Source organism: Elephas maximus, chromosome 22, assembly GCF_024166365.1.
Source record: "Elephas maximus indicus isolate mEleMax1 chromosome 22, mEleMax1 primary haplotype, whole genome shotgun sequence".
NCBI lineage: Eukaryota > Metazoa > Chordata > Mammalia > Proboscidea > Elephantidae > Elephas > Elephas maximus.
Window position 1 is genome coordinate 61849633 of NC_064840.1, and position 12379 is coordinate 61862011.

Below are 12379 nucleotides of genomic sequence, written 5' to 3' on the forward strand. Positions count from 1 at the left end.
TTTCCTGGTATTAACCTAGAAGTAACAAAAAATGTCAACTATTTTCTGTGGGCTGTTCTACAACGTTTACACAGTTCTGGGTTACCCTGTGTCTCCTTCAACGAGTCGGGACACTTGGGTTGACTTAGGTTCTTGACTTGAAAAAGGCCAGGGCAGACAACCAGTCTCTGAACAAACCCAAGAGGCACCCAACTAAAAACTTTGTTTGCACAGATGCAGAGACATGGAAATTTATATGGCAAGGTCTAAATTCCAGAGTTTGTTTTGCTTTTAATTACACACCCAACCAAATGCATAAAACCCCACAAAATGAGTATAGCAGAAATGTCATCTTTCCTATTTTTAGACTGAAAAAAAAAAAAAAAAAAGAGCTCATAAAAGCGAGGCCACCATAAATTTTCAGTCAGGGATAAAACGGTTTATAACCGGAGGTGGGGAGAAACAAACACACACACACACCACCAAATCTAACAGTGGTAAACAGTCTTTATTCAGGCAATGAAACATGGAAAAAATATATTAGTAATCATTATAATAATTTCATTTGTGTGAGTGTAACTTTTACAAATATTTATCTGACATATAAAAAGGGAAATTATTGTGCATATAAAATTTATGCAAATGATTATTCCACACAACAATCTCGATAGCAGCAGTCAACATGGCGCCCGTTGCTCCGGATGAGGGGCTCCTCACACACCTCAGGGCACTCGTGGGGGCGCAAGGGGAGCAGATGTGCAATTCACGTTACTTATTGGCACATTAGTACATATGGACATCTAGTGGCAAACACACTTGCTAACAGCAACACAGAAACGTTTACTGCTGCCTCTGAGATTTAAAACAAATGCCTGGATCCCATCCTAGTGGGTGCGAAGGAGCGAGGCTGAAGCTGTGGTGACCTACAGACTGCCCTGTACCTGGACTGCAGTGAGGTTGTTTCAGAGTTCACGTTTTTGTAAGACCATTTGAACATTATTCATAAATACAGAATATTGGTTAGCAGTGTGATCTGGAAATACTTTTTGGAGTATATTTCCGATGCCACCAGAAGGCAGAGGGGAAAAGTGGCATCTTTACAGCTCTAAACAAAGACTAAATACAGGAAAGGTGAGGCCACACCTCAGCTCCAAGCCTGGCCTTCTCCGTATGAGTTAAAGCATTACAGACTGCCACAGGCCAGCATCACGCAACATCTCCACATTAGAACTATAACCAGAATATATATACATATATAATAGCTGTAACCATATTATAGTTAATAAAGTCATTCCTTAGGAATCTTGTTTGTCCAAATCTAACTGCATGCTAAGAAGAGGCACAGAAATGGGATTGCATTTGGACAAAAACTACGAAAAGTGCAATCTTTAGTCTCCAGGACGCAAGCTCTGGCACTAGGGAGTCAGTCTTCACTGTAGAATGCTGCCGTGTATATTGTTTTCCAGAGAAGGACCCTGGAGAGAAGAGTCTAGTATAGCAGTTACTTTACCCTTTTCTATGTGGGAGACTCAAGGTTTGAATGGTGAATTGTTTCTTAAAAAATAACCCGAGTCTGGAAACCAATCAAACTGTTTTGGACAGAAGTCTCCGTTTAAAATATTTATTAAAATCTTCGAAGTAGATGACTTCTTGGACCTTTGGCTTGACACATTGGGATTCCCAAACTATATCTGTTCTTTAATAAGCAAATAATCTATCTTTTAAATTCTTCAGAATATGCACATCTTGACTTTAAAATCCTTTCTTAAATCATTTAATCTTTCAACACCTGGTTTCTCTTTCCAACAAGGGGGTAAAATAAGACATCTAAGTCTGAGAGCAGGCTCACACAGTCACAAAACTACGCAGAAGAAACAACAGCCATGAACAATTCACGAGACAGTAGCCAACTGTAGCCAAAGACCAAAAGGGAAAGAAAACATTGGCTCCAGAGCTTCTCCACTAAAAAAACGGTGTGCTGAATCATTTCTAACTCAACGTACACTAGACCTACAATTGCTCTTTAAAAACTTCATTTTGGGCTTTAGAGCCACCATCGAGCCCTTATCTTTTTTAAAAGTGAAGCTCAAATATGACTGCTTTTAGGGGGCAAGTCAGTATATATCCTCCCTGTTCATAACTAAAAAAGAAAAAATCGTTGCCGTTAGACAGAGTTAATTTAGGGCTGTCTAATAAATATCAGGTAATTGTGTGTAAGTTGTATAAAGTCTGGGAGAGGTAGAAAGGGTCACTGGCTAGAAAGAAAATTCAACTTGAGCTAACCTCTAAAATGAAATGCAAACCCTTCCCTTAGCGTCCATACCATCCTGGACTGCTGCCAAATCCTCAGAGCTTTTCACCATCATGTGTTTCTGTACTTCCTAATTTGGCTGGGTCTGAAGAAGCCAGGGGCCACGTGAGAAAACCAGGCTTCTCAATAATTCCAGAAGAGTTTTACAGAACAAAAGGTTTGGGCAGGTCACCAGCTTCAAGGAGCGTCTCCAAATAAAGTAAATCTCTGGAGGTCTGGCTGTAACTGACTACCTAGCCAACCAAACAACAAAACGTTCCGTCTGTCTTACATCAAACTCTCCAATTAAAATACGGTTAGATAAAGTTTAGCCACACTCTGGCAAAGTCAAAAACTAAAGAAATGCCTCTGGATCCAGAGTTTCAGCAAATTCACCTAATACCCCCAAACCACTCTGTAAGACAGTGACTTCCTTACGTTTTCCTTCTGCACTTCTGCAACAGGGTCATTATGGCTTAACTAACAAGTAATTTGGCCCCCACTTGTTCCGAAGCAAAACCCTAGACTATATTCTCACTCTCCAGCGTGCCGAAGTTTTTTTGTTTTGCTTATTTTTAAAGAAAAATAAACAAACGTACTTCATTCTGCCTAGCATAGTTTCCCATTTCCCAGCTGTACAAGCTACCTGTTCATTCTTACTGGAAACTATCCATCTATTAAATTAGAATTAAGAACATTTCCATGTAATGGTCATGGCCGAGAGGCCAGTGGCAAATATTCCTTAACAAGGACCCTTCTGTATTCCTTGTTCAGCAACTTCATTCCCTAGGGTCTAGTTTTTTAAGGGTCTCTTCTACCAGTGCGTTAGGAAGGGATTGTCGTCATCTTTGTTATAACACATAGCTACCTTTTAAATACACAATAAACCTAAAAAAAAAAAAAAAAGACTATGGATTTAGAATGGAGACCACGAAAAGTCTTTTAGGCTTAAAACAGATCAACACAAAACAAGCAAGCATGGATATACCCCGAACACACAGCCGCAAAAAAGGGTTTAGTAATGCTTCTGCAGAATGCAAAGTTCATTTCCCTAGGAGTTGTGGGCCATGGCTAAAAGAGGAAATCAGTTACACCAGCTGGACACACTTGTATCTGACAGTATGGCATTCACACTAAGCCAGAGTAGCTGCTTTCAAAGTCCATATGATTGTCAAGTCACTTCTCCAACGAGAGATAACTGCTGTTGTTCTTTTTTGTACAAAATGTTAAGACAATAGGCTTTAAAATACAGCCTAAGCACCAACTGTGATTAAAGCTTATTGGTAAAACATGACTTCTGGAGTTTTAAAAGACACTGACTTTCCTGTGGCTAAAGATTGCACCCATGTGAACAGTACACTGCTAAAGAAAAAGTCTTTTTTTTTTTTTTTTTAAGATTTACAGAGGTTCTCTACTAGGCACAATTCATTGCTGCAGCTGGATCATGCAACAGGTTTACCAGAAAAGTAGGAAAACTTACACGTAGCAGTGAATAGAGTGCATACCACCATGAAGACCTTCAGGGCGTAAGATTAAGACAAAAGAGTGCTTTAAAAAATTTGCATGGATTTGGCTTTGTCTTTATCAAATGGAAGGGAGTTCATTACCATTACATGGAAAATTGTCATTGTGGCGTCAGTGTCCCCCTCATTCTCTACTGAGTCCAGTAAAAGCTCCAGGAACTTTGCTTTGTTAGTATGGACCTTCTTCTTACACTCCCTGCTCCCAGAATTCAAGTTGTCTTTGTTTAAAGATATTTAAATACACTGATTTTTGGAGTCCTTTGCATTTTTCCTGCCAGTTTTGTTAAAATTGCTACTATTTTAAGTTTTAAAGGATTTTTTGCTTTTAAAAAAATATTTGGAGAACAATTCATCACGCTTGTGGGAAAAGAAAAAGTAACTTTTTCTACCTTATAATTGCTAATGGGCCTACAGTACCTTTAAATTAAACATGACCTAAAATAAAATTTAAAAAAACTTTTTTTTTTAAACCTTTTACAAGCAGATTTTCTTCACATATTTTAAATAGAAAGATAATAAAGATTAAACGTTGATTTTTGTTTCAACCAGTGGAAGCAGAGGGGACACACGGCTCTAGATAGACTGGTCAGACCCCAGCTTTGAGGGAGTCCCACGCTGCTGTTCATACAGAAAGCAGATACTACTTTCAGCTGAGGACTAATCCCAAAAAGGCCACACTCGCCAAAGCTAAGAGCATCCAAATACTAGGGCAACAAAATATGAGGGGAAAAAGTCTTTCTCAAATGTGTGCGACGTTTGAGTCTGGACTTATGAATCATGAAAGACACAAGCCTGGGATCTTTATATCTTCAATCCCCCAAATTCTTAAGTTGGCATTCTGAGCCAAGACTCGATTTCAAAACAGGGCTTTACATTTCTGGGAGTAGGTTCTTTTCTAGAGAAGTTTTTATTTGACTATGCTTCAGGAGACAAAAAAGAAAAAGAATAGCATATATAAATGTGTGTGTATGTGTAAACGGGCGCACAGAATTTCTTCTTGTTATAAACTAGAGATAACAATAGGCCAAATTCTCTCTTCAAATAAAACCCCGGATGTTGAAAATTAAATTCGAAAGATTAAGTAATAGGTCACAGACAGAAAAAACCAAGATGGTGTGGATAGGAGATGGCCCCAAACAGTAGTCACAAAATCACAAATTTAACACCCTTGAAAATTAGAGATGACTGTAAAACAGACGAAAGACGGAGAAACCGCAAACCCTAACTCAGCAGCCCGTTCAACTGGGCCTTAGGACAAGAGCCGTGACACTGCCGGACGCCTTCTTTCCTGACTGCAGGACTCGGGGATTCTCCAAGCTGTCGTGCCGGCAGCAAAGCAGGACAGGCAGCAGGAGGCATGTGCTTTTTTTTTTTAGTTTTTTTTCTCTGTAAAGGGGCAATTATTCCTGGCTAAGGCAAGATGCTTGTGGTCACGAGGGAAGCAGCCGAATGCAGATCTGCTGGACTAACAGGGAACTCAGTCGGTCTTTCCCAACTTTGCAATCAGCTCATCACAGATTTTCGTCAATTCTTCGATCTCTTGGTTCTGAAAGACAAATGACACACTTATGCAGGCCTCTCTGTCTTTTGAAATGAAGGCCATTACATACAGCTAAACAGTTCCAAGAATGGCTCTACCCATCTTAACTTTCACTACATCATGTTGTTGTTAGTTGCCGTCGAGTCAATTCTGACTCATGGCCACCCCATGTGTGCAGAGTAGAACTGCTCCATAGGGTTTTCAAGACTGTGACCTTTTCAAAGCAGATTGTTAGGCCTTTCTTCTGAGGCATATCCGGGTGGGTTCAAAGCACCAACCTCTTGGCTAGCAATCAAGGACATAACTGTTTGCACCATCCAAGGATAGAACCCTTTTAAGGAAATGAATGCTATAAGATTTCTCCCTTGGGAAAAGTGCCTATCCTCAAAAAAAAAAAAAAAAAAAAAAAATGCTTAAATTGAGTAGGGATGGATGTGGTCACCAAACCTCTGAAGCTTGTCCCTGAGCCTCTTAGCTCCCAAACTTCTTTGTTATCACAGAAATTACCTGGGGGTGCTTGCTAAAAATTACAAGTATCTGGGTCTTAGCATGTCGGCATCCCCAGCGACCCAGGATTCTGGAGCCTCATTGAGCTCCCCAAGGAGTTATCCAACCCAATGATAAAAACCCCTTCTCTAGCTGAATGGACCTCACAGGCACTAGTACACAGTAAGAAAAACAACAGGGACATACAAAGAAGAAATTCTAAAAACTGGGGATCAGTGAGAAATAGCTGCTACCACTGGTTTCCATTTATCTACAGCAGAGTTTCTCAACCATGGCACCATTAACACTCTGAACCAAGTAAGTCTTTGTTGTGGAGACCTATCTTGTACATCGTAGGATGTTTACCAGCACCCCGGCCTCTATCCACTAGGTGACATCACCCAGTCATGACAACCAAATACACCCCCCGGGTGCTGCCAAATGTTCCCTGGGGGCAAAATCACCCCGATTGAAAACCAGAGACCTATAGCAATGAAGGGGGAAAATGGCAGCTCTATGTATTGCATAAAAACAAAGAAGAGAAAGGAAAAAAACTGGCCTCGACTCCAACTAAGAAGTGTCTGCTTCTGAACTTCAGGAAAACACAAGTTCCTCTCTGTACCCTGCCTATGGCTGACTCCCACATACTATTCCTGGGAGTTTAATGGGTCTGCCTTTATAGAACACAGGGGAGACCATCTTGTTTGTCTCCACCTGACTCAGTTTACAAAGGAGCTGGCTTGACGTGTCTCAATCACTCATCCACATCCATTATAAGCTAAGTATACCAAAGACCAGTGAGGCCCATCGCTGAGGGGGAAACATCTCTGCAGTCGTCCAGACCAAACCCCTTTCTGTACCTTCTGCTGAAGGGCCCTTTCCAGGGACTCCACCTTCATCTGCTCTTTCCGGAGTCCAGCGTGGAGAGCGGCACTCTCAGCCTTTGCTTTTGTTCGAACCTGAGCAATTTCTTCATTGGCTCTGTTTATGGTGGTTTGTTTGGAGAATAAAGAGACCAAAAAATACACGGTTAGCCATCAGACACAGTTAGAGTCAGGGTACTAACCGCCGACATCTATGACACATGGACCTAAGAGAAAAGACTTAGTGATAGCAGGAAAAATGGGAATCAGTGATCTAAATAATTCAATATTAATAAATAAATATTCACTCTATACACAACTGGTAAGGAATTTCCATGGTATAAAACCAATGGTAAAATCAATCTCAAGGGCACAACGTGCTTCAAAACTTATATTTCAGCAGAAAATGGAGTCATATGGCATTTTCTACAACAATCTTAGATTTTTTTTTAAGTGGGTTTCAATTTTTTTAAATTGTACTTTAGATGAAAGTTTACAATTTTTCATTCAAAAATTTATACTCATATTGTTTTGTGACACTGGTTGTGATTCCCACAATGTGACCCCATGCTCCCCCTTTCCACTTTGGGTTCCCTGTGTCCATTCGTCTAGTTTCTGTCCCTTCCTGCCTTCTCATCTTTGCTTTTGGACAGGAGCTGCCCATTTGGTCTCATATATTTGACTGAACTAAGAGGCACATTCCTCACGTGTGTTATTTTTTGTTTTATAGGCCTTTCTAATCTTTGTCTGAAAAGTGGGCTTCGGGAATGGTTTCAGTTATGGGTTAGCAGAGCATCCAGGGGCCATAGTTTTGGGGCCTTACTTTTTTTTTTTTTAACTCAGTACAACAGAGGGCAGGATCATGTGGACTACTGCAACTAAAGAGTCAGGATACTACCCATTGACATCTGTGAGACATAAACTTAGAGAAGTGATTTTATTAATGAGATGCTAAAGCAAAAATTTAAAAAACATTTAAGTGTCAGTTGATAAATAACTAATGAGCGGATGTTAAAACCTCAGTAGTCATCACAGGCATGCAAATGAAAATTGTAAAGCTTTTCTTTAACTTCTTAGATTGGCAAAAATTAACATGGATGATCTTGTCCTGTGCTGGTTGAAACCCAGGGAGATGGGCAGGCTCACATGCTGATGGCAGGAATGGAAACTGACACCGTCTTGGTGGAGGGCAATGTGGTAGTAACCGTTAAAATTTCAAATATGTAATGCCTGGGGCCTAGCAGTTCTACTTCCACTGGTCTGTCCACAGCAATACTCCCACTTGGCACAATAGTGAATGCACGTGGATGTTCACTGTAGCGTTATTTACAATGGAAATACATATGAAACTGCCTAAATGCCCATCAATAAAGGAATGGCATAGTCCTATAATCTATTTTTAAAAATTAGATTGAGCTATCTGATCTGACATAGAAAGATGCCCATGAAATACCTGTTAAAGGAAAAAGGAAATTTATATGACTCCAGTATCATATATTTTTTTTTTTAAATTGAGGGGAAAAAAAAAAGTCCTGAACTGTTCTGCACAGTTATTTGTAAGGGCACAAAGACTGGAAAGATATACAGTCAACCTTTAATAATAACACATCTGGGAACTGGAAATGGGAAACGGGAACTTAAAAGTTTTTAGAAATAGAAAGAGGGCAAACTAGGCAAGTATGTATTACTTTTTAGTTAAAAAATCAAGTTGGATGCATCCTTCACACCCTACTCTGGGATAAGTTCTAAATGTATTTGGATTTGAAAATTTAAAAAAATTAAGCCCAACAAGTCCCAGCAGGACAACAAGGGAGTTCATTTTATACCCAGCCTGGGAAAGGTCTTCGTTACTATGACAGGAAATCCAGAAGCTGTAAATAAACAAACCGACAACAGAAAAATGGGTATAGAATAAACAGAGGCCCTCACAGTAAGGTAAGCAACTGAACAAACAGCCGCTGAAATATCTTCAATCTCACTTTTAAGTGCAAATCAAAACTATAACAGCAGAAAACCACAACTGTGACCGGTTGACAGAGCAACTGGGAAAACGGGCGCTCTCATGTATCACTGGTAGGAATGTAAATCGGTGTCCCATGAGAGTAATTTCACCATACTTCTCCTCATTTTCTAAGTTTATATATCCTTTAGCCAGCAATTAATTTTCTAGGTATTTATTACACAGATAACTCACACGCATGCAAAATGACAATTACACAAGGGTATTTACTGCAGTGTTATTTGTAAATGCAAAAGATTTTAAATAACCTGAATGTCCAGCTGGAGGGGACTGGTTAAAAAAACAGGATCCATTCCAACAGTGGAATACCATGCAGGTATTAAAAAAAAAAGAAAAAAAAGGAGGAAGCTCTTGATATAGAAAGATGACCAGAATATATTGCTAAATGAACAAAAGCAAGGTGTGCTATTCTCTGTATACAAAAGGAGGGGGAAAGTATACCTGGAAGCAGAAACTTAAAATAGTGATTACCTGGGATGGGGGATAAGCGAGGAGCCCAGTGGAAGGGGGGCAGGGGTGGAAAGGAGACCCTGTATATACCTTTTTATACTTTTTAATGTTTGAACCATGTGGAGATGTTATCTATTCGAAAAGTTAAATAAAACACACACACACGAATGCAACCTGGAGTTGCAAAAGAGTGAATTTTTTGGCCTCTGTCAATCTTCCCGCAACATCGCGACAAAAGAAATTCCTATTTCCAAGCTCTTACTTGTCTAGTTTCTCTTCTGCATGGATTTTCAGGGCCTGATAGCGCTGTTCTTCTTGCTTAACTCTGGCTAAGTAGTCCTGAGCACACTTCTTCAAGGCTTCTTCATTCTGTTCCAAGGCAATAATTTAAAACAAAAGTGGTCATTTCATTTTTCTGCTATCAGTAATATACCACGTATCAGAGTTTCCATTTTTAAAAAATAAGAGCCTAATTAATTCAGATGCTTTTAACTTATACTCCATGGTCATTTGAAACCATCGCACATAACTCTCACTGAAGAAATCCTAGGTAATTTCTTCCAGGTAATTAACTTTCAACATCATATAGTTCAGTTAAACCAATACGCCTACTTTATTATTTTTTTTTAAGTTTTTTTTTTTGTTGTGGTAAAATATATATAACAAAACAATAGCATTTTAGCCACTTTTAAGTATACAGCTCAGTGACATTAATTATAATCACCATGTTGTACAACCATCACCACTATCTGTCTTCAAATGTTTTCCATCCCCCAATACATCTACTTTAGGGAGGAAGTTATTCAAAATTGAATTGCAATCAGATTCTCAGATAAATTGGCTAGTCTCACTTTTCTTTTAATATAAAATAAAGAACGCTCCCTGCTGTAAATGTGTCTCACAGACAGTGTGCAACTAAATTAAAGGAATATGTCCATGTATATCTAAATTTGAAATGAGCAGAGAAGAGAATTACGTAGAGAGGGAACCAAACCCAACCAAAAACCACTTAGTCTCTTCTAGAAAATGTAGCTTGAAATCTTTAGTAATACTTTTCCTAGCATTGGACTGATGGATTATCAAAAAGAACATTTCTGGAATTCTCCTGAGTTCTCAACGTTCCATTTCTTACATTCCATGCCACGCTCCGGTGTCTGGGGTTTATGGGCCTGACCCAGCAGAAGAATAACAAAGACCTGCCGCCCAGTGGGCCAGATGCCTGAACGATTACAGAAAAGAAAAGAAAAAGTCTCCAGTCTTACTAGAATAGAAGATGCAAGGCCAATGGGGGCCCTGAGCCTCAATTTAAAAGGCAACTCACACCTTTGGTATATACGTTTGAAGAATCATTACCAAGAAAAGATACTAGCAAGAAGGCAAAAGGAAAATGACACACCACCTTCTTGAACCCTTCCAGGACACCTTTTAGGTTCTCATATCTCCTGAAGAGATCAGAAAGGGACCTTTCCACAGAGTTAAGGTCTGCCAGGGCCTGCTCCTTCTCCATGGTCAGTTGCTGGAAACTCTTCTGAGAGGTCATATTTGTCCGTTGTTCATCTTCTGTGAATCAGGAGTAAACAGTAATGACATATTTACTCAACACACAGTCAATGGCTGCCCTCCATGGGCTAAGCACTGTTCTCAGTGGTTCTGCTTCTTACGGGTTTCATTCTAGTTTGTGATATTGAAAAAAAAAAAATAAAGGAGGGCAAAAGGGGTGGGAGTCACTGTTTTATATGGAGTGACCTCTCTCAGGGGCAGATGTGAGCAGAGACCTGAGAACTGAGGACAGGAGAAGAGTATTATACAGAGAGGGAACCAAACCAAAACCCAAGCCAGTTGCCGTTGAGTCGATTCCAACTCATAGCAACCCCATGTGTGCAGAGTGGAACTGCCCCACAGGGTTTTCAGGCTGTGACCTTTCGGAGGCAGATCACCAAGCCTTCCTCCTGAGGCACCTCTGGGTGGGTTCAAACCCCCAACCTTTCAGTTAGTGGTTAAGCACTTAACCACTGGCACCCCTCAGACTCTTGAAGAGGGAACAGCTGTGCTAAAAGCCCAATGTTGAGAAGACATTTGGTATTGAGAGCAGCAGAGACTATCACTTAAGGGTGTATGTGCAGAAAGACTGGATTTTGACTTAAGGAGTCAATCCTTACAATACTGGCTAGAAAAGGCTCTAAGTTCAATGCAGGAGGATCACCCACAGTCACTTTGTAAAGGCACCGACGGGTATAATGCAGGGAAAGTGCAACTTGCACTGGGGTAGGGACCAAACCTATCGCTGCGGAGCCAATTCTGACTCACAGCGTCCTGACAGGACAGAGTAGAGCTGCCTCATAAGGCTTCCAAGGCTGTCATCTTTATGGAAGCAGACTGCCACATCTTTCTCCTGAAGAGTGGCTGGTGGGTTCAAACCACCAACCTTTTGGTTAGCAGTCGAGCACTTACTCATCAGGGCTCCTTGAGGTAAGGACACTGTACCACAAAGGGATTCTGTCCCAGGGATATTCACGATGTGGCGAAGTCCTCGAACTCTGGGTACTGGGAGTAGGGTTTTTCACAGAATTAAAGTGTCTGCCATCTTCTAAAATGAACCTAGCTATCACCCATCAACATGCTGAAGTTTGTATACTAATCTGAAAAGCCTCCATTGGATTCTATGGCTAGAATCCTAGAAGCAAATTTTCTCCTTACCAATCATTTGGGCAATGGTCTTTTCATATTCAGCCACAATTTTCCTAAATAAGAGGAAAAAAAAGAATTTATCATCAGATGGGGATTTCCGGACAATGAAAGTTAGAGAAATGCTAGCCTGAACAATTAAACACATTAATGTACACTGACCATCCAAGTTCACATAACCCATTTATATCTGGTTTGGGGCTCCTTTTTTTTTTTTTAATATTAATATAAGATTTATTAAAGCCCAAAAAAGTACTTCTGAAGATTTTCTGTTTAACACTCGTTCTATTCTATTAATAGAAACAACTGCCTTCACTTTTTCTTTCTGCCTATTTGAATATCTCAAGGCAACAGATTAATTCCACTTAGCCCAATCAATCGTTTACAAATTAATGACATTTGTGGAGCGGAGCTCTTCCTAAGAGATCTGATCGGACTTTAGGCTTTCCCGGCCCCATCCACATTCTCAGGCACTCCATTCCCTCTGATTCTGTTACGTGTTATCTTGCTGTTCTAATTCCTAAAAGCATTGGGTTTTTTTTT

The 12379-nt window shown here is 40.1% G+C and overlaps 1 protein-coding gene across 9 annotated transcripts in view; it reads right to left on the reverse strand.

The window, feature by feature from the left end:
• Window positions 1-468: 468 nt before the first annotated feature.
• TACC1 (transforming acidic coiled-coil containing protein 1) overlaps window positions 469-12379 on the reverse strand; it is a 109082-nt gene continuing 97171 nt past the window's right edge. For all 9 annotated transcript variants that reach the window (XM_049865112.1, XM_049865115.1, XM_049865110.1 and 6 more), the window contains 5 exons: window positions 11849-11892; window positions 10551-10711; window positions 9414-9520; window positions 6679-6799; window positions 469-5338 (listed from right to left, as the gene is read on the reverse strand). In XM_049865112.1, coding sequence (XP_049721069.1) covers window positions 5270-5338; window positions 6679-6799; window positions 9414-9520; window positions 10551-10711; window positions 11849-11892 — 502 coding nt within the window. In that variant the 3' untranslated portion in view covers window positions 469-5269. The remainder of the gene's footprint in view (window positions 5339-6678; window positions 6800-9413; window positions 9521-10550; window positions 10712-11848; window positions 11893-12379) is intronic.